Source organism: Loxodonta africana, chromosome 2, assembly GCF_030014295.1.
Source record: "Loxodonta africana isolate mLoxAfr1 chromosome 2, mLoxAfr1.hap2, whole genome shotgun sequence".
NCBI lineage: Eukaryota > Metazoa > Chordata > Mammalia > Proboscidea > Elephantidae > Loxodonta > Loxodonta africana.
Genome location: NC_087343.1, coordinates 122,244,319 through 122,271,958, shown reverse-complemented (window position 1 = coordinate 122,271,958; position 27,640 = coordinate 122,244,319). Strand labels below are relative to the sequence as shown.

The 27,640-nt window shown below is 38.9% G+C and overlaps 1 protein-coding gene across 3 annotated transcripts in view; it reads right to left on the bottom strand.

The window, feature by feature from the left end:
- Positions 1-227: 227 nt before the first annotated feature.
- Positions 228-27,640, bottom strand: part of DCP2 (decapping mRNA 2) — a 65,350-nt gene continuing 37,937 nt past the window's right edge. For all 3 annotated transcript variants that reach the window (XM_010589854.3, XM_023548145.2, XM_064275052.1), the window contains 3 exons: positions 12,658-12,768; positions 2,387-2,438; positions 228-829 (listed from right to left, as the gene is read on the bottom strand). In XM_010589854.3, coding sequence (XP_010588156.1) covers positions 666-829; positions 2,387-2,438; positions 12,658-12,768 — 327 coding nt within the window. In that variant the 3' untranslated portion in view covers positions 228-665. The remainder of the gene's footprint in view (positions 830-2,386; positions 2,439-12,657; positions 12,769-27,640) is intronic.

Genomic DNA, 27,640 nt, shown 5'->3' with positions numbered 1-27,640 from the left:
CTACTCGATCCCTTTCCAGGCTGCGGACTTTGTCCTTTAATGAAGTGCTAAGAGTTCATTTTGAATGTGAACATAATATTGCAGATGCTGGCTCTAAATAAAACTTTCAACAAGACCCTAGGCAGAGGAGGATCAGAGTCTAAGTGATCAAAAGCAGATAAATGTGCAAAATGCCACCAAAGCAGATGACCTGCAATCTTGACTTCTGTGATACTTCAGCACTCATGTTAATGTAATAATAGTGTATTTTAAGTTTTCCTTTTTTTTTTTTTTTAAAGAATGTCAATATATATAGACCATTGTTGCAATCATGTAATGGGCAGATGGAGGATTCCCGTTAACTTGGCTATTTCATGATGAATCAAACACTTTTCTTGACCAGAATACAAAATAAAGCTCACAATCACAAAGAAAGAATGCCCTCAAAAAAGGCAACTTAGGTAGCCAAACACTGAAAAGGTACATCTGTATAAAAAGTTGTAACAGCATTTACAGTGCAAACTCGTGTTTCTTGCCACTCTCTCCTCTGAACCAAGAGCAATCTGTTCAGAAACATCACCGCCCCCCTGCATTTCTTTAAAACACCTGAGAAAGGTAAGGCTTGAAGACACACTCAAATGCAATAGGTCTCTGATCTTGGTACTTCCATAACACATTTGCTGCTATCAAAGATCCAAGATTTTCATTATGGCATTATGATCAAACTTGAAACTCAAAAAGGTTCTGGATGAAAATGGGAACTTGCAATGTCCATTACATGTCACAGACTGTCCCTCAGCATGTTCTAGCAATTGGTCTTCACCAGAGCAAGGTAAGTCATATACAGCATCTGTTTAAAAAACAAAATAAACAAGCTCAGTCATTTAGAAAAAAATCAAATACTGCCCTGCCCTCCACCTTTTGTTATAAAGGAACATAGAGTGTATGTTTTTCTTTCCACACTCTGAACCTAATCTAAATAGAACCACCAAGATACTGTCCTTTCCCCGAATTGATAACGTATTACTGCTTATTTCTAAACTAATTTTCAAAATCTTAATCTCAGCCTTTAAGACCCTTGGCATTCATGCTTGACATTCACTTTCCTATATTTGTATATTGTGCAAACATAATGGGAACTTCCTGACAGAGATCAAAATGTAAGCATTGTGAAGATTACAATTATAAGAACTGTAAAAATCATAACTCTGGAACAATAAAGTTAATGCTTATCAAGTCTTCAGGGAGTATATTAACCTAGAGAAAAATCCAGATTTCCAGGAGTATAACCCACTCCAGTTTATCTGGTCTTTTTTTTTTTTTTTAAAATAAAGCAGGGACCTGACCAGGAAACGAGGTTTCAAATGGACACGAAGAGGCTAAGGCAGAAAGAAAGGCTGAAATGAATCCTAAGAATCCTTTTATAATTTTTTCACAAGATTGAGAACTTAAAGATTTATATATCCGTATCATGCCCAACTAAGCTGGATATACTATGTTACACTGTGCCTTCTTTAGCGTTCCAGAAAACACAGCTTTTAAAAATTTTTTACAAACTATTTCTGACATCATTTCCACCACCCAAGGTGGCCAGAAAAGTCCTATTAAGAGGACATCTACCCCTGTAACTTTTCTAAACTCTAATGACAGTTTCTACTTCTTCAGTTAACCTTAACTTTCCAAAACAGGGTTAATGCATCTTTTCAAATTTAAGGTAAAATAACTTTTACCTCGAATTAGGAATATAATTATATTGCTTCACATTTCTTAGGCTTTTCTACATGAAAGCATTAAATTTAGATGGTGAATAATGTATATCTACTTCGTAGGCAATTTCATACAATTCAAAATAGCACCTAAGAAAAAATAGTCTCCTGTACTTCCAAATGACATCTATTAAAGCGTCTTCTACGTTATCCTTACTTTCCAAATCAGATCACAGATCTACTTTTGATAAGGAAGAGAAGCTGCAAGTGTGATCTTTAATAAAAGCTATCCTTAAGCACAACCTTTAAACTTTAGCCATCCTTACCACTAAAACAAGACAAAAATGTTTCCCCTCTCAAGTTAGTTATCCCCCTACAAATACTCAAGAACTAGATATCCTCAGCTTTGTATTTAGTTCCACTCTTGTTTTAACCCCTAAGCAATTATTTATTTACAATACTCATACACAGCATGAAGGCTGGACAGCTACAAACGAAATAGCACATTAGAAGGGCAAATAATTTCACCTTGATCATTTAAGTATTTTCGTTTTAGCCAATTTTGTATTAAGAGAACTTGACCACATATATGAACTCTCTCTGCAGAATATGTACTATCTTCCTGTCTAAAATCAAAGTTAGGCCAAAACCAAACCAAGTCCCACAAGAAGAGATTTTAAAATGACAGAAAATTGACTTGCCTGTTTCAAAATTATCCTGAAGTTTTCGTGGATGAAATTTTTTTTCACATTTCTAATTAAAAAAAACAGAGAGAACACACTATCCTAAGTTATTTTACTTGTAACAAATCGGAAGATACATTATCACACTTCCCAGGAAGAAAACTGAATCAGAATTATAACCACCACATCCATTTTCTCATTGGTACTTTTCTTGTATTTTTTATGTATTTATTGTTTAAGCCTAAAACTTTTTTAGTTCATTACATTCACATTGTAGAAGAGCATTAAAAGAGGGAAAAAAAAATTATTAATTAAATCTCTCAACCCAGAGATAATTGCTATTAATATTCTGGTATACATGTTTTCCAGCTTTTTTTTTCTATGAAGCTGTATTTTTACACAATTGTGTAATTTTTAAGTAGGATTACACACATTACTGTACTGAAGCCGACTTTTTGATGTACTAAATATATGGCAAACATACTCCTTTTTTGCATAAATATAAATTCACTCCATCATTTTAAAGACTACCCAGTAATCTAATCAATAATATGGCATTTAACATCTTCTTAGAGATTCAGGTTGTTTCCATTTTTTCATTATCATAAAGAAGTAATGGGGTAAATATTTCTTAAATTCCCTTTCTATGGAAAACAGGTAAGCACTTTTTCATGCGTTTGATAGATATAATCCAACAGCTTTCTAGAAAAGCTGTACCAATTAACAAATTTTACTTGTTCCCAATACACTCATTGACACTGAAACCAAAAAACCCACTGCTGTCAAGGTGATTCCAGCTCATAGCGACCCTACAGGACAGAGCAGAACCACTCCACAGGGTTTCCAAGGAGCTGCCGCCGACCTCTTGGTCAGCAGCCAAGCTCTTAACCACTGTGCTACCAGGTCTCCCAACTGTACTGAGGTCTCATCAATCTTTCTATTTGCCGATCTGATGGCAGAAAGTAGTATCCTATTTTAATTTGCATTCTCTGATTACACATAAAATTTAACCAATCACTTTTATTTCTTATGAACTGTTTGTTCATTAACTCTTTTAAAAAACTTTGAAAAAATTTACTCAAGTTCTTCTGGATGAATCTGAGAGTCATTTATGAAGTTCCTCCAAAAACCCACAGGATTTTGGTTGGTGCTAAATTAAATTATATATTTATTTAGAAAAAATTAATATTTTTACAGTATTATCATTTTAAGAGAGTATTTTTCTGTCCCGTTTTTGCTAGAAACAGATGTTGAATTTTATTAAAATCCTTTAAATCATCTATTAAGATTGTCTCCTTTGTTGCTGTCAATGTTTTTACCAGAATAAAATGCGATTAATAGTGAAGGACAAGTAGTTTGACACTAAACTGATCTTTAATACATGTGAACCGGTACAAAAAAACACCAAGCAAACCCAAGTGCCATCTAGTCGACTCCAACTCATAGCGACCCTATAGGACAGTAGAACTGCCCCCACAGAGTTTGCAGGGAGCGCCTGGTGGATGTGAACTGCCGACCCTTTGGTTAGCAGCTGTAGCACTTAACCACTACACCACCAGGGTTTCCTGTGAACTGGTAGGGGTCATTAAACCCTAAATGAAAAATAAACAGCACTCCAAGAATTCAAAGTATTTTTGCTGAAAATTTGAAATTACTATTATTACCCACTGAGAATGAAAAAACAGGCGAAGCTGCAATAAGAAAATCCAACAGATATCAGGACTTAAAAAAAATACTAAGCTGTGAGACCATTTGTTGTCAATAACTTTCTGAAACACAGAATAGAAGAAAATGGAACAAAGAATAGAAGGAAATGCCTCAAAAATGTTATTTGTCTTTTTAGGCCTAGTCTAACGCACATGGCACTGGCTATGAGTGTTGTCTCTTACTTTATATTTCCTAAATTCTATAAACTTAAAAAAAAATACACTATGACACTCTCTCAAATTTCTCACTTCATTAAAATAATAAAGACTGTTTAGGACACAGATCAATAGCCAAGAAATTACTCTAAAAAACTTTGCTGACTATACATTCTTTTCAAAGAATTAATGAATGTAAATACCCACATAAAAAACAAAGATTAGAGGCGGGGGCCAAGATGGCGGACTAGGTGGACGCTACCGCGGATCCCTCTTGCAACAAAGACTCGGAAAAACAAGTGAATCGATCACATACGTAACAATCTACGAACTCTGAACAACAAGCACAGACTTAGAGACGGAAAACGAACAAATACGGGCAGACAGCGACTGTTTTCAGAACTAGGAGCCAGCGCACCAGGCAGGTGACCTTCGGAGCTCGATCGGGGGCAGAGCCCAGGGGGGCAGACGGCACAGAAAGGGGGCCCACCCCTTCCCCCCCGAACCCATCCCGGGAGGAAGCCTAGCAGGTTGGCGCGGGCGGCGTAGGGGCGCAGCCGGAGGGAGAAGCACCCGGGAGGCAGTGACTGATCTGGGAGGGGGGAGAACAGCGTCCCAGCTGGGGTGCCGTCCCGCCGGGAGTTAGGTGAGAAGCCAACGGGGCGCGAGCGGGTGGGGGGTCAACTGTATTTCCCTAAAGTGACCCCAGGGCGGGGCCCACACGTTCGTGCGGGAGGACGCACACCCAGTCCGCGCGTGTGGCACGGCACACCAGAGGGAGAAATCCCCGGAAGTGTCTGGTCTCAAAACAGGGAAAGCAGCATCCCAGACGGGCAGCCATTCCGCTGGGATCTGGGCACGCGCGCGCGCATGCGCGCGCGCAGGGCATGAGCGCGCGGTCCATTTTTATTACCCTGAATTGACCCAGGGGGCGGGACCACCTGGTCGTGCGAGTGACGCCCTCCCAGTTTGCGCGAGAGGTGTGGCACACCGGAAGGAGAAGTCCCCGGGAGGAACTGATTGGTCCCGAAGCGCAGAAAGTAGCGTCCCAGACAGGGTGCCGTCTTGCCGGGGCTTGGGCGCGCGCACGAGCGGGGCGTGAGCGCGGAGTCCATTTTTATTGCCCTGAATTGACCCAGGGGGCGGGCCCACCGGGCCGTGCAGAGGAACTGATTGGTCCCGAAGCGCAGAAAGTAGCGTCCCAGACGGGGTGCCATCCTGCTGGGGCTTGGGCGCGCGCACGAGCGGGGCGTGAGCACGGAGTCCATTTTTATTGCCCTGAATTGACCCAGGGGGCGGGCCCACCTGGCCGTGCAGGTGACCCCAAACCAGTTCGCGCGAGAGGTGTGGCGCTCTGGAAGGAGAAGTCCCGGGGAGGAAGTGACTGGTTCCCGAACAGGGAAAGCAGCGTCTTAACCCGGAAGTCACCCCGCTGGGATTTGGGCGCGCGCACAGGCGGGGCGTGACCGCGGGACCTAATTATAATCGCCTGAATAGACCCTGGGGGCGGGCCCACCCGTTCCTGCGGGAAACGCCCACCCAGTGCCCACGAGCGGTGCCGCGCACCGGAGGAAGTCCCCAGGAGGAATTGACTGGTTTCCGAGCAAGGAAAGCAGTGTCCTAGCCAGGGACCCGTCCAGCCCGGATTTTGGCGAACTGGGGCGGAGCGTGAACGTGGTGTTCAGCTCTACAATCTGTGGTGCTACACTCCTAGCTCTCAGATCCCTCCCCCACCCTCCCCAGGCGACCCCATTAACATCCGAATACCCGAAGCCAGAGAGAGAATTCAGATAGGGATCTGACTGCATTTTTTTTTAGCTGACTACTTGGAAAATCTAGTTTCCCAGTGATGGCTCGGAGACAGCAGTCCATATCAAACCACATAAAGAAACAGACCATGACAGCTTCTCCAACCCCCCAAACAAAAGAATCAAAATCTTTCCCAAATGAAGATACAATCCTGGAATTATCAGATACAGAATATAAAAAACTAATTTACAGAATGCTTAAAGATATCACAAATGAAATTAGGATAAATGCAGAAAAAGCCAAGGAACACACTGATAAAACTGTTGAAGAACTCAAAAAGATTATTCAAGAACATAGTGGAAAAATTAACAAGTTGCAAGAATCCATAGAGAGACAGCATGTAGAAATCCAAAAGATTAACAATAAAATTACAGAATTTGACAACGCAATAGAAAGTCAGAGGAGCAGACTCGAGCAATTAGAATGTAGACTGGGACTTCTGGAGGACCAGGGAAACAACACCAACATAGCTGAAAAAAAATCAGATAAAAGAATTAAAAAAAAATGAAGAAACCCTAAGAATCATGTGGGACTCTATCAAGAAGGATAACTTGCGAGTGATTGGAGTCCCAGAACAGGGAGGGGGGACAGAAAACACAGAGAAAATAGTTGAAGAACTCCTGACACAAAACTTCCCTGACATCATGAAAGAAGAAAGGATATCTATCCAAGATGCTCATCGAACCCCAATTAAGATTGATCCAAAAAGAAAAACACCAAGACATATCATCATCAAACTTGCCAAAACCAAAGACAAACAGAAAATTTTAAAAGCAGCCAGGGAGAAAAGAAAGGTTTCCTTCAAGGGAGAATCAATAAGAATAAGTTCAGACTACTCAGCAGAAACCATGCAGGCAAGAAGGGAATGGGACGACATATACAGAGCACTAAACGAGAAAAACTGCCAACCAAGGATCATATATCCAGCAAAACTCTCTCTGAAATATGAAGGAGAAATTAAGATATTTACAGATAAACACAAGTTTAGAGAATTTGCAAAAACTAAACCAAGACTGCAAGAAATGCTAAAGGAGATTGTTTGGCCGGATGACCAATAATATCAGGTACCAGCACAATACAAGGTCACAAAACAGAACGTCCTGATATCAACGCAAATCAAACAGGGAAAGCACAAAAACAAACAAATTAAGACTAATTCTAAAAAATAAATAAATAAACAAAATAATACACACAACAGGAAATCATGGAAATCAATAGATAAACGATCAAAATAAACAAAAAGAAGGACTAAATATAGGAGGCATTGAACTGCCAGATGGAGAGTGATACAAGGCGAAATAGAAGGATACAAGTTAGGTTTTTACTTAGAAAAATAGGGGTAAATAAAAAGGTAACCACAAAAAGGAATATCAATCCCATAACTCAAGAAAAAAGCCAAGAAAAACGTAATGACTCAATAAACACAAAGTTAAACATTATGAAAATGAGGATCTCACAAGCTACTAAGAAAAACGTCTCAGCACAAAAAAGCATGTGGAAAAATGAAATGGCCAACAACACACATGAAAAGGCATCAAAATGACAGCACTAAAAACTTACTTATCTATAATTACGCTGAATGTAAATGGACTAAATGCACCAATAAAGAGACAGAGAGTCACAGACTGGATAAAAAAACACGATCCATCTATATGCTGTCTACAAGAGACACACCTTAGACTTAGAGACACAAACAAACTAAAACTCAAAGGATGGAAAAAAATATATCAAGCAAACAATAAGCAAAAAAGAAGAGGAGTAGCAATATTAATTTCTGACAAAATAGACTTTAGACTTAAATCCGCCACAAAGGATAAAGAAGGACACTATATAATGATAAAAGGGACAATTGATCAGGAAGACATAACCATATTAAATATTTACGCACCTAATGACAGGGCTGCAAGATACATAAATCAAATTTTAACAGAATTGAAAAGTGAGATAGACACCTCCACATATATAGTAGGAGACTTCAACACACCACTTTCGGAGAAGGACAGGACATCCAGTAAGAAGCTCAATAGAGACACGGAAGACCTACTTACAACAATCAACCAACTTGACCTCATTGACTTATACAGAACTCTCCACCCAACTGCTGCAAAATATACTTTTTTTTCTAGCGCACATGGAACATTCTCTAGAATAGACCACATATCAGGGCATAAAACAAATCTTTCCAGAATCCAAAACATCGAAATATTACAAAGCATCTTCTCAGACCACAAGGCAATGAAGCTAGAAATCAATAACAGAAAAACTAGGGAAAAGAAATCAAATACTTGGAAAATGAACAATACCCTCCTGAAAAAAGACTGGGTTATAGAAGACATCAAGGAGGGAATAAGGAAATTCTTAGAAAGCAACGAGAATGAAAATACTTCCTATCAAAACCTCTGGGACACAGCAAAAGCAGTGCTCAGAGGCCAATTTATATCGATAAATGCACACATACAAAAAGAAGAAAGAGACAAAATCAGAGAACTGTCCCGACAACTTGAACAAATAGAAAGTGAGCAACAAAAGAATCCATCAGGCACCAGAAGAAAACAAATAATAAAAATTAGAGCTGAACTAAATGAATTAGAGAACAGAAAAACAATTGAAAGAATTAACAAAGGCAAAAGCTGCTTCTTTCAAAAAATTAACAAAATTGATAAACCATTGGCTAGACTGACTAAAGAAAAACAGGAAAGGAAACAAATAACCCGAATAAGAAACGAGAAGGACCACATCACAACAGAACCAAATGAAATCAAAAGAATCATATCAGATTACTACATAAAATTGTACTCTAACAAATTTGAAAACCTAGAAGAAATGGATAAATTCTTGGAACAATACTACTTACCTAAACTAACACATTCAGAAGTAGAAAAACTAAATAGACCCATAACAAAAAAAGAGATTGAAACGGTAATCAAAAAACTCCCAACAAAAAAAAGTCCTGGCCCAGATGGCTTCACTGTAGAGTTCTACCATACCTTCAGGGAAGACTTAACACCATTACTATTGAAGGTATTTCAAAGTATAGAAAAAGACGGAATACTACCCAACTCATTCTATGAAGCTACCATCTCCCTGATACCAAAACCAGGTAAAGACATTACAAAAAAAGAAAATTTTAGACCTATATCCCTCATGAACATAGATGCAAAAATCCTTAATAAAATTCTAGCCAATAGAATCCAACAACACATCAAAAAAATAATTCACCCTGATCAAGTGGGATTTATACCAGGTATGCAAGGCTGGTTTAATATCAGAAAAACCATTAATGTAATCCATCACATAAATAAAACAAAAGACAAAAACCACATGATCTTATCAATTGATGCAGAAAAGGCATTTGACAAAGTCCAACACCCATTTATGATAAAAACTCTCACCAAAATAGGAATTGAAGGAAAATTCCTCAACATAATAAAGGGCATCTATGCAAAGCCGACGGCCAATATCACTCTAAATGGAGAGAACCTGAAAGCATTTCCCTTGAGAACGGGAACCAGACAAGGATGCCCTTTATCACCACTCTTATTCAACATCGTACTTGAAGTCCTAGCCAGAGCAATTAGGCTAGACAAAGAAATAAAGGGTATCCAGATTGGTAAGGAGGAAGTAAAGCTATCACTATTTGCAGATGACATGATCGTATACATGGAAAACCCTAAGAAATCCTCCAGAAAACTACTGAAACTAATAGAAGAGTTTGGAAGAGTCTCAGGATATAAAATAAACATACAAAAATCACTTGGATTCCTCTACATCAACAAAAAGAACACCGAAGAGGAAATAACCAAATCAATACCATTCACAGTAGGCCCCAAGAAGATAAAATACTTAGGAATAAATCTTACCAAGGATGTAAAAGACCTATACAAAGAAAACTATAAAATTCTGCTACAAGAAATTCAAAAGGACACACTTAAATGGAAAAACATACCCTGCTCATGGATAGGAAGACTTAACATAGTAAAAATGTCTATTCTACCAAAAGCCATTTATACATACAACGCACTTCCAATCCAAATACCAATGTCATACTTTAAGGGAATAGAGAAACAAATCACTAATTTCATAGGGAAAGGAAAGAACCCCCGGATAAGCAAAACATTACTGAAAAAGAAGAAGAAAGTGGGAGGCCTCACCCTACCTGATTTCAGAACCTATTATATAGCTACAGTAGTCAAAACAGCCTGGTACTGGTACAACAACAGGCACATAGACCAATGGAACAGAATTGAGAATCCAGATATAAATCCATCTATTTATGAGCAGCTGATATTTGACAAAGGACCAGTGTCAGTCAATTGGGGAAATAATAGTCTTTTTAACAAATGGTGCTGGCATAACTGGATATCCATTTGCAAAAGAATGAAACAGGACCCATACCTCACACCATGCACAAAAACTAACTCCAAGTGGATCAAAGACCTAAACATAAAGACTAAAACGATAAAAATCATGGAAGAAAAAATTGGGACAACCTTAGGAGCCCTAATACAGGGCATAAACAGAATACAAAACATTGCCAAAAATGATGAAGAGAAACCAGATAACTGGGAGCTCCTAAAAATCAAACACCTATGCTCATCTAAAGACTTCACCAAAAGAGTTAAAAGACCACCTACAGACTGGGAAAGAATATTCAGCTATGACATCTCAGACCAGCGCCTGATCTCTAAAATCTACATGATTCTGTCAAAACTCAACCACAAAAAGACAAACAACCCAATCAAGAAGTGGGCAAAGGATATGAACACACATTTCACTAAGGAAGATATTCAGGCAGCCAACAGATACATGAGAAAATGCTCTCGATCATTAGTCATTAGAGAAATGCAAATTAAAACTACGATGAGATTCCATCTGACACCAACTAGACTGGCATTAATTCAAAAAACACAAAATAATAAATGTTGGAGAGGCTGCGGAGAGACTGGAACTCTCATACACTGCTGGTGGGGTTGTAAAATGGTACAACCACTTTGGAAATCCATCTGGCGTTATCTTAAACAGTTAGAAATAGAACTACCATACAACCCAGAAATCCCACTCCTCGGAATATACCCTAAAAATACAAGACCCTTCACACAAACAGATATATGCACACCCATGTTTATTGCAGCTCTGTTTACAATAGCAAAAAGCTGGAAGCAACCAAGATGTCCATCAACGGACGAATGGGTAAATAAATTGTGGTATATTCACACAATGGAATACTACGCATCGATAAAGAACAGTGACGAATCTCGGAAACACTTCATAACATGGAGGAATCTGGAAGGCATTATGCTGAGCGAAATGAGTCAGTTACAAAAGGACAAATATTGTATAAGACCACTATTATAAGATCTTGAGAAATAGAAAAAACGGAAAAGAATACATACTTTTGTGGTTACAAAGGGGGGAGGGAGGGAGGGAGGGAGGGAGGGAGAGGGCTTTTTATTGATCAATCTGTAGATGGGAACTGCTTTGGGTGAAGGGAAAGACAACACTCAAAACATGGAAGGTCAGCCTAATTGGACAGGATTAAAAGTAAAGAGGTTTCCGAGATAAAATGAAAGCTTCAAAGGATAGCGAAGCAGGGGCTGGGGTCTGGGGAACTTGGTTTGAGAGGACTTCTAAATCAATGGGCAAAACAATTCTATTATGAAAACACTCTGCATCCCACTTTGAATTGTGGCACCTGGGGTCCTAAATGCCAACAAGCAGCCATCTAAAATACATTAATTGGTCTCAACCCACCGGGAGCAAAGGCAAAGGAAGAACACCAAGGTCACACGACAACTAAGAACCCAAGAGACAGAAAGGGCCACTTGAACCAGAGACCTACAATATCCTGAGACCAGAAGAACTAGTTGGTGCCCAGCCACAATCGATGTCTGCCCTGTCAGGGAACACAACAGACAACTCCTGAGGGAGCAGGAGACCAATGGGATGCAGACCCCAAATTCTCATTAAAACACCACACCTAATGGTATGATTGCGACTAGAGGAATCCCAGAGACAATGCTCCCCAGAACTTCTGATGGCACAGGACAGGAACCATCCCCGAAGACAAATCATCAGGCATGAAAAGGACTGGTCAGTGAGGGGGAGAGAGATACTGATGAAGAGTGAGCTAATTAAATCAGGTGGACACAGGAGAGTGTGTTGGCAACTCTTGACTGGAGGGGGGATGGGAAGATAGAGAGAGAGGGAAGAAGGTAAAATTGGCACGAAACGAGAGACTGTAAGGGCTGACTCAATAGGGGGAGAGCAAGTGGGGGAAGGGAGTAAGATGTATGTAAACCTACATGTGACAGACTGATTGGAATGGTAAATGTTCACTTGAAGCTTAATAAAAATTTAAAAAAAAAAAAAAAAGATTAGATGTACAACTGAATCAATGTTAAACTTATAATTAAACTTCTTTAAACTTATAATTAAAAGTAGCCAGAGACATTTTCAGCACACAAACATTTTAGTGAACAATGTAGCACCACAAAATCTTATCAGTATTTTAAAAATAGAGCAAGGCAAATAGCATTCCATACCGTGCCTTCACAATGCCCTTGCCCCTCTCTTAAGAAGTCTGACCTGCCAACGTAACATGGGAGCCTTAAATCTTACCATCAAGGGATTCTGCTGCTTTGCTGGCTGGCTGTGGACGCCATTTGTTCTTTTCTTCTGATTGGGGGAGTCTTGATACTGTTTTCTGCCATTTCCCCTCATATTTTGATTCTATTTTTGAAATAAAATATAAACATATTAATGTAATGTAATAGGACAAAAGAACATATCCCTATACATATGTTTAGCAAAGCCCACAAAAAAAAATTCATAAAACACTGGGAAACCACACCGTACCAATATATTTCCTTATAGAAGACAATGCTTCAGAAAGCATTTCTCTAAAAAGTATTAAATTGCAAATACAATGGTCCCTAGAAATCTTTCCCTATCTCTTGCATTATCCTATTTCTGCTTACAGATTTTGTTTATAATGCACAAGTGGAACAAATGTATGAGTTTAAAAAAAAGTAAAGAAAACAAAAAATAGAAAGGGGAGAATAACGAGTTTGAAAACCTTATCTGCATATCAAAAGGAACTTCTCCATGAGGGGAATGCTGAGGGAACAAAAGTCAGAGCTCTTAAGAGCAAGAAATAGGCAGCAGATATGGTCAACTGTTACTCTACAACTGGCTTTAAATTATTACTCAACAAACAAGCACTATTAAATAAACAGTCTCTTCTATACTAAATGATAATAAAGACTGCTGTTTTAAATTTGGACCATCATCCCTAAATTTTAGCCCTAAAACCTAATGTTAACCCTGAATATGCAAGTAGCCTGAGAGTAAAATGAGACTGCATCTTGCCATTATATTGCTTTAACAATGAATTAATTTTACAACAAAAAAATTCTCAGTTTAACTAAAACCATCCAAAGTTTTTAATGTTAACATGTCCTTAAAGATCTTGAAAAGATTGCAACTTAAGAGAGCTGGCTAAAACAATATAAATAAAATAATAATTTTATTATTATTTAAGAATATAGAAATAAAATGTTTATTTACTTAAACACACATACAAAAAAAAAAAAAAATCAACCAGTTGCTAAAACAGCTTGGAAATAAGATGCTAACCTAAAATAAAATACGGGAGGGAAATACAGCTTCCGGAATCTCATGTTATCACACACTTTTAATTCAGGCTCAGCACCAAGGCTTCTGAAACAGTGCTATCCTTTGTTCCACAAAAAATAAACTACCCTCTCCTTAAAAAGAAAAATTCACGTATTAAAAACCAAACGTGCTCAAAAAAAGAAAATTATACACCTATATCCCTCATGAATTTAGTGCAAAAATCCTCAACAAAATTCTAGCCAATACAATTCTACGACATATCAAAAAAGTAATTCACAAAGAGGTATAACAACTCCATAACTCAAAATAAAAACCAAGAAAAACATAACGACTCAGCAAACATAAAGTCAAATACTATGAACATGAGGAACACGCAAGTTACAAAGAAAACCGTCTCAGCACAAAAAAGTGAGTGGAAAAATGAAATTGTCAACAACACACATAAAAAGTCATCAAAATGACAGCACTAAACACATATCTATAATTACGCTGAATGTAAATGGACTACACATACTTATCTATAATTACGCTGAATGTAAATGGACTAAACGCACCAATAAAGAGACAGAGAGTCTCATACCGGATGAAGAAACACGAACTGTCTATATGTTGCCTACAAGAGACACACCTTAGAGACAAAAACAAACTAAAACTCAAAGGATGGAAAAAAATATAGCAAGCAAACAATAAGCAAAAAAGAAGAGGAGTAGCAATATTAATTTCTGACAAAATAGACTTTAAACTTAAATTCACCCAAAGGATAAAGAAGGACACTACATAATGATTAAAGGGACAATTGACCAGGAAGATACAACCATATTAAATATTTATGCACCCAATGACAGGGCTGCAAGATACATTAAACAAATTTTAACAGAACTGAAAAGTGAGATAGACACCTCCACAATTATAGTAGGAGACTTCAACACACCACTTTCGGAGAAGGACAGGACATCCAGTAAGAAGCTCAATACAGACACGGAAGACCTAATTACTACAATCAACCAACTTAACCTCATTGACTTATACAGAACTCTTCACCCAACTGCTATAAAGTATACTTTTTTTTCTAGCGCACATGGAACATTCTCTAGAATAGACCACATATTAGGTCATAAAACAAACCTTTGCAGAATCCAAAACATCGAAATATTACAAAGCATCTTCTCAGATCACAAGGCCATAAAAGTGGAAATCAATAACAGAAAAATTAGGGAAAAGAAATCAAACACTTGGAAACTGAACAATACCCCCCTGAAAAAAGCCTGGGTTATAGAAGACATTAAAAGGGAATAAAGAAATTCATAGAATGCAACAAGAATGAAAATACTTCCTATCAAAACCTCTGGGACACAGCAAAAGCAGTGCTCAGAGGCCAATTTATATCGATAAATGCACACATACAAAAAGAAGAGCCCAAATCAGAGAACTGTCCCTACAACTTGAACAAATAGAAAGTGAGCAACAAAAGAATCCATCAGGCACCAGAAGAAAACAAATAATAAAAATTAGAGCTGAACTAAATGAATTAGAGAACAGAAAAACAATTGAAAGAATTAACAAAGCCTAAAGCTGCTTCTTTCAAAAAATTAACAAAATTGATAAACCATTGGCCAGACTGACTAAAGAAATACAGGAAAGGAAACAAATAACCCGAATAAGAGACGAGATGGGCCACATCACAACAGACCCAATGGAAATTAAAAAAATCATATCAGATTATTATGAAAAATTGTACCCTAACAAATTTGCAAACCTTGAATAAATGGATGAATTCCTGGAAAAACACTACCTACCTAAACTAACACAATCAGAAGTAGAACAACTAAATAGACCCATAACAAAAAAAGAGATTGAAAACGGTAATCAAAACACCCCCAACAAAAAAAGCCCTGGCCCAGATGGCTTTACCGCAGAGTTCTACCAAACCTTCACAGAAGAGTTAACACCACTACTACGAAAGGTATTTCAAAGCATAGAAAATGACGGAATACTGCCTAACTCATTCTATGAAGCCACCATATCCCTGATACCAAAACCAGGTAAAGACATCACAAAAAAAGAAAATTACAGACCAATATCCCTCGCGAACAAACACGTAAAAATCCTCAACAATATTCTAGCCAAGAGAATTCAACAACATATCAAAAAAATAATCCACCACAACCAAGTGTGATTTATACCAGGTATGCAAGGTTGGTTTAATATTAGAAAAACCATTAATGTAATCCACCATATAAATAAAAGACAAAAACCACATGATCTTATCAATTGATGCAGAAGAGGCATTTGACAAAGTCCAACAACCATTCATGATAAAAAAAACTCTCAGAAAAAAAGGAATTAAAGGAAAATATCTCAATGTAATAAAGTGCATCTATACAAAGCCAACAGCCAACATCACCCTAAATGGAGAGAGCCTGAAAGCATTTCCCTTGAGAACGGGAACCAGACAAGGATGCCCTTTATCACCGTTCTTATTCAACATTCGGCTAGAGGTCCTAGCCAGAGCAATTAGGCTAGACAAAGAAATAAAGGGCATCCGGACTGGCAAGGAGGTAGTGAAATTATCTCTATTTGCAGATGACATGATCTTATACACAGAAAACCCTAAGGTATCCTCCAGAAAACTACTGAAACTAATAGAAGAGTTTGGCAGAGTCTCAGGTTATAAGATAAACATACAAAAATCACTTGGATTCCTCTACATCAACAAAAAGAACATCGAAGAGGAAATCACCAAATCAATGCCATTCACAGTAGCCCCCAAAAAGATAAAATACTTAGGAATAATTCTTACCAAAGATGTAAAAGACCTATATAAAGAAAATTACAAAGTACTACTACAACAAATTCAAAAGGACCTACTTAAGTGGAAAAACATACCTTGCTCATGGATAGGAAGACTTAACATAGTAAAAATATCTATTCTACCAAAAGCCATCTATACATACAATGCATTTCCGATCCAAATTCCAATGACATTTTTTAATGTGATGGAGAAACAAATCACCAACTTCATATGGAAAGGAAAGAAGCCTCGGATAAGTAAAGCATTACTGAAAAAGAAGAAGAAAGTGGGAGGCCTCACTCTACCTGATTTTAGAACCTATTATACAGCCACAGTAGTCAAAACAGCCTGGTACTGGTACAACAACAGGCACATAGAGCAATGGAACAGAATTGAGAACCCAGATATAAATCCATCCATGTATGAGCAGCTGATATTTGACAAAGGACCAGTGTCAGTTAATTGGGGAAAAGATAGCCTTTTTAACAAATGGTGCTGGCATAACTGGATATCCATTTGCAAAAGAATGAAACAGGACCCATACCTCACGCCATGCACAAAAACTAACTCCAAGTGGATCAAAGACCTAAACATAAAGACTAAAACGATAAAGATCATGGAAGAAAAAATAGGGACAACCTTAGGAGCCCTAATTCAAGGCATAAAAAGAATACAAAACTTTACCAAAAATGACGAAGGGAAACCAGATAACTGGGAGCTCCTAAAAATCAAACACCTATGCTCATCTAAAGACTTCACCAAAAGAGTAAAAAGACCACCTACAGACTGGGAAAGAATTTTCAGCTATGACATCTCCGACCAGGGCCTGATCTCTAAAATCTATATGATTCTGTTAAAACTCAATCACAAAAAGACAAACAACCCAATCAAGAAGTGGGCAAAGGATATGAACATGCACTTCACTAAAGAAAATATTCAGGCAGCTAACAGATACATGAGAAAATGCTCTCGATCGTTAGCCATTAGAGAAATGAAAACTAAAACTATGATGAGATTCCATCTCACTCCAACAAGGCTGGCATTAATCCAAAAAACACAAAAGAATAAATGTTGGAGAGGCTGCGGAGAGACTGAAACTCTTATACACTGCTGGTGGGAATGTAAAATGGTACAACCACTTTGCAAATCTATCTGGCATTTTCTTAAAAAGTTAGAAATAGAACTACCCTACAACCCAGAAATCCCACTCTTCGGAATATACCTTAGAGAAATAAGAGCCTTCACACGAACAGATATATGCACACCCATGTTTATTGCAGCTCTGTTTACAATAGCAAAAAGCTGGAAGCAACCAAGGTGTCCATCAACGGATGAATGGGTAAATAAATTGTGGTATATTCACACAATGGAATACTATGCATCGATAAAGAACAGTGACGAATCTGTGAAACATTTCATAACATGGAGGAACCTGGAAGGGATTATGCTGAGTGAAATTAGTCAGAGGCAAAAGGACAAATATTGTATAAGACCACTATTATAAGATCTTGAGAAACAGTATAAACTGAGAAGAACACATACTTTTGTGGTTACGGGAGGGGAGGGAGGGAGGGTGGGAGAGGGTTATTTACTGATTAGTTAGTTTTTGTTTTTTTTTAATAGATAAGAACTACTTTAGGTGAAGGGAAGGACAATACTCAATACACGGAAGGTCAGCTCAACTGGACTGGACCAAAAGCAAAGAAATTTCCAGGATAAACTGAATGCTTCAAAGGTTAGCGGAGCAAGGGCGGGGGTTTGGAGACTATGGCTTAAGGGGACTTCTAAGTCAATTGGCAAAATAATTCTATTATGAAAACATTCTGCATCCCACTTTGAAATGTGGCGTCTGGGGTCTTAAATGCTAACAAGCGGCCATCTAAGATGCATCAATTGGTCTCAACCCACCTGGATCAAAGGAGAATGAAGAACACCAAGGTCATCCGATAAGTATGAGCCCAAGAGACAGAAAGGGCCACAGGAATCAGAGACTTACATCATCCTGAGACCAGAAGAATTAGTTGGTGCCTGGTCACAACAGATGACTGCCCTGATAGGGAGCACAATGGAGAACCCCTGAGCGAGCAGGAGATCAGTGGGATGCAGACCCCAAATTCTCACAAAAAGACCAGACTTAATGGTCTGACTGAGACTAGAGGAATCCTGGTGGTCATGGTCCCCAAACCTTCTGTTGGCACAGGACAGGAACCATTCCCGAAGACAACTCATCAGACATGGAAGGGACTGGACAGTGGGTAGGAGAGAGATGCTGATGAAGAGTGAGCTATTTGTATCAGGTGGACACTTGAGACTGTGCTGGCATCTCCTGTCTGGAGAGGGGATGGGAGGATAGAGAGAGTTGGAAGCTGGCAAAATTGTCACAAAAGGAGAGACTGGAAGGGCTGACTCATTAGGGGGAGAGCAAGTGGGAGTATGGAGTAAAGCGTATATAAACTTATATCTGACAGTCTGACTTGATTTGTAAACGTTCACTTGAAGCTCAATAAAAGTTTAAAAAAAAAAAAAAAGACCAGACTTAATGGTCTGACTGAGACTAGAGGAATCCCATCGGTCATGGTCCCCAAACCTTCTGTTGGCCCAGGACAGGAACCATTCCCAAAGACAACTCATCAGACATGGAAGGGACTGGACAGTGGGCTGGAGAGAGATGCTGATGAAGAGTGAGCTACTTGTATCAGGTGGACACTTGAGACTGTGTTGGCATCTCCTGTCTGGAGGGGAGATGGGAGGGTAGAGAGGGTTAGAAACTGGCAAAATTGTCACGAAAGGAGAGCCTGGAAGGGCGGACTCATTAGGGGGAGAGTAAGTGGGAGTATGGAGTAAGGTGTATATAAGCTTATATGTGACAGACTGACTTGATTTGTAAACGTTTACTTAAAGCTCAATAAAAATTATTAAAAAAAAAAGTAATTCACCATGACAAAGTGGGATTCATACCAGCTGTGCAGAGATGGTTCAACATTAGAAAAACAATCAACGTAATCCATCATATCAATAAAACAAAAGTCAAGAACCACAGGATCTTATCAATTGATGCAGAAAAACCATTTGACAAAGCCTAACATTCATTCATGATAAAATCTCTCAGCAAAATAGGAATAGAAGGAAAATTCCCCAGCATAATAAAGGGCATTCATACAAAGCCAACAGCCAACAAATATCACCCTAAATGGAGAGAGTCTGAAAGCATTCCCCTTGACGTTGGGAACCAAACAAGGATAACCTTTATCACCACTCTTATTCAACACTGTGCTGGAAGTCCTAGCCAGAGCAATTAGGCTAGATAAAGAAATAAAGGACATCCAGATTCATAAGGAAGAAGTAAAAGTATCTCTATTTGCATATGACATGATCTTATACACAGAAAACTCTACAGAATCCTCAAGAAAACTACTGAAACTAATAGAAGAGTTCAGCAGAGTACCAGGATACAAGATAAACATACAAAAACCAGTTGGATTCCCCTACACCAAAACAAAGAGAACATCGAAGAGGAAATCACCAGATCAATACAGTTTACAGCAGCCCCCAAGAAGATAAAATACTTAAGAATAAAACCACCCAGAGATGTAAAAGACCTATACAAAGAAAACTACAAGACACTACTCCAAGAAACCAAAAGACACTTACTAAAGTGGAAAAACATACCTTGCTCAGAGATAAAGACTCAACATTGTAAAAACGCCTATTCTACCGAAAGCTATCTGTAACTACAACGTAATTCTGATCCAAATTCCAACGACTTTTTTTTAATGAGATGGAGAAACAAATCACCAACTTCATATGGAAGGGAAAGAGGCCCCGGATAAGTAAAGCATTACTGAAAAAGAAGAGCAAAGTGGAAAGCCTCACACTACCTGATTTCAGAACCTATTATACCACCACTGTAGTCAAAACAGCCTGGTAATGGTACAAGATACACAGACTAATGGAACAGAATTGAGAATCCAGACATAAACCCATCCACATATGAGCAGCTGATATTTGACAAAGGCTCAAAGTCAGTTAAATAGGGAAAACACAGTCTCTTTCATAAATGGTGTTGGCATAACTGGATATCCATCTGCAAAAAAATGAAACAAGACCCATACCTCACACCATGCACAAAAACGAACTCAAAATGGATCAAAGACCTAAATATAAAATCTAGAATGATAAAGGTCATGGGAGAAAAAACAGAGACAACGCTAAGAGCCCTAATACATAGCATAAACACTATTCAAAACCTTACTAACAATGCACAAACACCAGATGAGAAACTAGATAACTGGGAACTCCTAAAAATCAAATGCCTATGCTCATCCAAAGACTTCACCAAAAGACTACCTACAGGCTGGGAAAAAGTTTTTAGCTATGACATTTCCGATCAGTATCTAATCTCTAAAATCTACAAGATACTTCAAAAATTCAACTCCAAAAAGACAAATAACCCAATTAAAAAATGGGCAATGGATATGAAGAGGCACTTCACTAAAGAAAACATTCAGGTAACTAACAAATACATGAGGAAATGTCCACAATCATTAGCCTTTAGAGAAATGCAAATCAAAACTACAATGAGACTTCATCTCACTCCAACGAGGCTGGCATTAATCCAAAAAACACAAAATAATGTCGGAGAGGTTGTAGAGAGACTGGGACACTTATACACAGATAGGCGGAATGTAAAATGGTGCAACCACTTTGGAAATTGATCTGGCGCTTCCTTAAAAAGCTAGAAATAGAACTACCATATGATCCAGCAACCCCAGTCCTTGGAATATATTCTAGAGAAATAAGAGCCTTTACACGAACAGATATATGCACACCCATGTTCACTGCAACACTGTTTACAGTAGCAAAAAGATGGCAGCAACCAAGGTGCCCATCAACAAACGATAAATAAAAAAAAATACATTATGGCATATTCACACAATGGAAAACTACGCATCGATAAAGAACAATGATGAATCCATGAAACATTTCGTAACATGGAGGAACCTGGAAGGCATTATGCTGAGTGAAATTAGTCAATTGCAAAAGGACAAATATTGTATGAGATCATTATTATAAGAACTCAAGAAATAGTTTAAACGGAGAAGAAAATATTCTTTGATGGTTACTAGGGTGGGGAAGGAGGAAGGAAGAGGGGTATTCACTAATTAGATAGTAGACAAGAATTTTTTTAGGTGAAGGAAAAGACAACACACAATACAGAAGAGATCAGCACAACTGGACTAAATCAAAAGCAAAGAAGTTTCCTGAATAAACCAAATGCTTCAAAGCCTGGGGACTGCAGTTTCAGGGGACATCTAGGTCAACTGGCATAATAAAATCTATTAAGAAAACATTCTGCATCCCACCCACTTTGGTGAGTATCATCTGGGGTCTTAAATGCTAGCAAGCGGCCATCCAAGATGCATCAATTGGTCTCAACCCACATGGAGCAAAGGAGAATGAAGAACACCAAAGACACAAGGTAATTATGAGCCCAAGAGACAGAAAAGGTCACATAAATCAGAGACTGCATCAGCCTGAGACCAGAAGAACTAGATGGTGTCTGGCTACAACAGATGACTGCCCTGACAGGGAACGCAACAGAGAATCCCTGACGGAGTAGGTAAGCAGTGGGATGCAGACCTCAGATTCTCATAAAAAAGACCAGACTTAATGGTCTGAAACTAGAGGGACCCCAGAGGTCATGGTCCCCAGGCCTTCTATTAGCCCAAGACAGGAACTATTCCCAAAGCCAACTCTTCAGACAGGGATTGGACTGGACTATAAGACAGAAAATGATAATGGTGAGGAGTGAGCTTCTTGGCTCAAGTAGACATCAGGCTACGTAGGCAGCTCCTGTCTGGAAGGGAATAAGAATGCAGAGGGGGACAGAAGCTGGCTGAGTGGACATGGGAAATACAGGGTGGAGAAAAGGAGTGTGCCACCCCATTAGGGGGAGAGCAACTAGGAGTATACAGCAAGGTGTATATAAACTTTTGTATGAGACTGACTTGATTTGTAAACTTTCACTTAAAGCACAATTTAAAAAAAAAAAACACCATGGCTTGGGTCAGGTGCATCATAGTCCTCAAAGTGACATCTTTGCTTTTTAACACTTTAAAGAGGTCTTTTGCAGCAGATATGCCCGACGGGATGCGTCACTTGATTTCCTGACTACTGCTTCCATGGGTGTTAACTGTGGACCCAAATAAAACGAAATCCTTGACAACTTCAAAACAAACAAACAAACAAACCTGCTGCCATTGAGTCAATTTTGACTCATAGTGAACTTACAGGACAGAGTAGAACTGGCCCACAGGGTTGCCTAGGCTGTAATCTTTACAGAAGCAGATGCTACATCTTTCTCCCTGGTGGGTTCAAACTGCCAACCTTTCAGCTGGCAGCCAAGGGCTTAACCACCAGGTCACCACACACAGAAAAAGTATACAAATCAAAAGCATGTCACTTGATTAATTTTCAAACTGAAGGCAACCATAGAATTGGCACCCCTAAAGTCCCTATTAGGACTCCAAAAGCCCCGTCCCAGTCACTACCCCCTAAAAGATAACTTCATCATAGATTAGTTTTTTATCTTTTTTGGAACTTTTTACAAATGGAATCACGTGCCTTTTGTTACTGGCCTCTGTTGCTGGACATTATGATTGCAAGACCACTGCCTGTCAGTATGTCATTCTGCGGCAACTTGCATGTTGCTATGACACTGGAAGCTATGATACCAGCAGGGTCGCCTGTGGTGGACAAGTTATGGCAGAGCTTCCAGACTAAGATAAGGAAGAAGGACCTGAGGCGGGGCCATGATGGTGGAATAACCAGATGCTTACGGTGATCCCTCTTACAACAAAGGCCCAAAAAATCAAGTGAAATGGTTTTATTGATGACAAGCTAGGAGCCCTGAACATCAAGGGCAAAGTCAGAAAACAGACTGAGCGGCAGGGGAAGGAGAGTCAGTTTAGATGCGGAGAGCAGTTACCAGACCTGAATTGCTGGGATCCCTCAGGCACCACTCCCGGGAGCAGCTACAGGCGGGCTAGTAGTAGCATTCAGCCGTAGTTTCCTCAGGGAGAAGCAGCCAGCCGCACAGCCTGCTCATACATCCAGACCCGAGAAGAACGGTGCTCTCGGCAAAAGCTGAGTACTCGCATATATCTTACTGCGCCCCCCACCCCCAAGCCTGCTTCAGTGGCTGTTGATTTTCCTGGGCCTGAGATAGGCCTATTTGAGTGCCCCGAGGCATGCTCCCGGACTTCGAGAAGGAATAAATCCGCAACAGGGGGAAAAGATAATTTGTCAGTTCCACTAACCTGGGGAGCTCAAGACAGAAGCAGCTCCTATCCAGGCATAAACAGTCTGTGGACTTTGAATACCTTTCCCCCCTGCATGGACCTGTGTGGGCCTATTTCAGGAAAATAAGCCCTTGCTGGCAGACTGCAACTGTTTAAGCTGTGTAGTAGAGAGGGGGGTGTTTGATATTTCACACCGCTTTGCCTATTTAACAGGGTCCTCACCTACCCACATCAGGGGCGTACGGACTGGTGCTCTACTCAAGTCACCCAGCCACCTGCAACAAGTACAAAGATAACTGGTACCTCTCAGTCCTTACAACCAAAAGCACTGGGTGCCTACAGTCAGTCTGTAGAACCCACCCACCTGTACCCTCTAGGAACAGGGACACGCTTTCCTCAGAGACACTCGGGGATGATTCCCAGCCCCCTGCCTTGTTCAGAACATGACCCCCTGCTGCAACCAGGTAGCAGTACCTACACCAACCACCCCTGACCCTCCAAAACTGTAGGACAGAGCCTGTACCACACACTTGATGACCAGCAACCTGGACACCTGAACTGAATCCACACAAGAAAAGTGAATGGACTCATAAGCTCATTTACCTGGTAACAGCTCTAGCCATCTGGTGACAGTATGTCAGAGCTCCAAAGGCGAAAATAATCAAGCTAGCTCACTCAAGCAATCCATCTGGGCATATCAAAAGCAAACAAAGCAAGAAACTAGGATACAGTAAGCATACATAAACCAATGAAATAACTTATAGATGGTTCAGAGACAACAGTCAATATCAGCTCACATAACAAAAGAGAGCACGATCGCCTCAGCAACCTCTCAAAACAGAGAATCAAAGGATCTTCTGGATGAAGGTACTTTCCTGGAATTACCGGATGCAGAATTCAAAAGATTAACATACAGAGCTCTTCAAGGCATCATATCAGGAAGGAGATCAGGCAATATGCAGAACAAGCCAAGGAACACAGAGATAAAACAGCTGAAGAAATTAAAAAGGTTATTAAAGAACATAACGAAAAATTTAATAAGCTGCAAGAATCCATAGAGACACAGCAATCAGAAATTCAGAAGATTAACAGTAAAATTACAGAATTAGACAACTCAATAAAAAGTCAGAGGAGCAAAATCAAGCAAGTGGAAGGAAGAATGAGGGACCTTGAAGATAAGGCACTTGGCACCAATGTATTTGAAGAAAAATCAGATAAATGAATTAAAAAAAAAATGAAGAAACCTTAAGAATCATGTGGGACTCTATCAAGAGAAATAACCCACGAGTGATCGTAGTACCAGAACAGGGAGGGATAACAGAAAAAACAGAGATAATTGTGCAAGATTTGTTGGCAGAAAACTTCCCTCGTATCATGAAAGATGAGAAGGCATCAATCCAAGATGCTCAATGAACTCCACATAAGGAGATTTTAAAAGAAAGTCACCAAGACGTATTATAATCAAACTTGCCAAAACCAAAGAGAGAATTTAAAGAGCAGCTAGGGATAAATGAAAAGTCACCTACAAAGGACAGTCAGTAAGAATAAGCTTGGACTACTCAGCAGAAACCATGAGGCAAGAAGGCAATGGGATGACTTATACAAAGCTCTGAAGGAAAAAAACTGCCAGCCAAGAATCATATATCCAGCAAAACTGTCTCTTAAATATGAAGGTGAAATTTAAGACATTTCCAGATTAACAAAATTTTAGGGAATTCATAAAAACCAAACCAAAACTACAAGATATACTAAAGAATTCTTTGGTTAGAAAATCAATAATATCAGGTATCAACCCAAGGCCAGAACACTGGACAGAGCAATCAGATGTTAACCACACAGGGAAATCACAAAAATAAATCAAGATAAAGATAACACTCAAAACGGAAACAGCGATGTTATTACATAAAAGAAGACAACTTTAAAATAATAAAGAAGCACTAAGAAATGTAGTCATAGGTCTTTCATATGGAGAGGAAGACGAGGTGATATAAAGAAATAAAATTTAGGCTTAAACTTAGAAAAATAGGAGTAAATATTAAGGTAACCACAAAGGAGACTAACTATCCTACTCATCAAAATAAAATACAAGAAAAAAATAGAGACTCAGCAGAAACAAAATCAACAACGAATAAGAAGAAAAGACAACATATAAACTACTCAGCACAAAAATGAGGAAGAAAGACCTGGCAATCCACTTCCAAAAATTTGCCAATGAAAAACTCAATAGCTTTGGACATATCATCAGAATGGATCAATTTCAAGAGGAGGACATCATGTTTGGTGAAGTAAAGGGCCAATGAAGGCATGGGAAACCCTTGATGAGACAGATTGGCTATAATAACCACAACAATGGACTTGACCATACCGGTAATCTTAAGCATGACACAGGACCAAGCAATATTTTGTTCTGTAGCACATAAGGTCGCCATGAGTCACAGATGGCTTGACAGCAGCTAACAACAAGTATGCACGATAAATCAATGATGTGTGCAACAATAATTTACTCATTCACATTGCTGTATAGTATTCTAGTATATGACTACACTACAATTTATTTATCCATCCCATTTTTTTTTTCTTTTTATTCTTTGGTGAAGTCTTTTGATAAGTGTGTTTAACTTTTAGGACATCCCATTTATCTGGCTCATTTTCTCATGCCTGTGTCTTGCTATAGTTTACAGCTGTTTATGCCATATTTTAGGACCCATAGTGTTGAACCCTATTTTTATTTCCATGTTCTTTATAGTTCTCAGTTTTATATTTAGGTCTTTGATCCATTTTACATTAGTTCTTGTATATGATGTGAGGTATGGGTTCTGTTCCTTTTTTTTTTTTTAATTACAGATGACCATCCAGTTTTGCCAGCACCATTTGTTAAAAAGACTGTCTTTTTGCTATTTAATGGATGTTGAGCCTTCATCACAGATCAGGTGGCCACAGGTAGATGGATTTACACATGGGTTCTCAATTCTGTTCCATTGGTCTAAGTGTCTATCACTGTGCCAGTACCAGGCTGTTCTGACTACTGTAGGTTCTGGGGTTAGGTAGTACAAGGCCTCCTACTTTGTTCTTTTTCTTCAGTAGTGCTTTATATATTTGGGGCCTCTCCCCTTTACATATAAAGTTAATGATTAGTTTTTTCATCTCTTTAAAGAATGCTGTTGGTATTTGGATTGGGATTGCATTGCATTTGTAGATTACTCTGGGTAGAACTGACATTTTCACAATGTTCAGTCTACCTATCCGTGAGCATGGTATGTTTTTCCATTTATGTAGGTCTCTCTTGGTTTCTTGCAGTAGTGTTTTGTAGTTTTCTTTGTATAGGTCTTTTACGCCCCTGGTTAGATTTATTCCCACGTATTTTCTTTGTTTAGGGGCTTTTATAAATGGTATCGCTTTCCTGATTTCCTTTTCATAGTTTTCTTTATTGGTGTATAGGAATGCAACTTATTTTTGTATGTTTATCTTGTATCCTGGTACTCTGCTGAGTCTTTCTATTAGTTCCAGTGTCCATTCCACTGTTAACAGACATTCTGGTTGCTTCCCGTTTGAGATGTGAACTTTCTCTACTTACAAATAAAATGTTTACCATGTAACAGTGTATGCTTCAACTCAAAGGCAGCAGCATCATATAATATGGTGTTCACATAACATACAAATCACATAACATCTTATTTCACAGAACGTATCGTGGACATTCAGTGATGCATGATTGTGTATGCCTTTTGATGAATGCACACGCTTCTCTTGGGTATATACCTAAGAGTGAAATTGCTGGATCACCGGACACACCAATGTTCTTGAGTATATATACATATTTCAATTTTCTCAAGTAATTCTACCAATTTATATTTCCCAGAAAAATATACAAGAG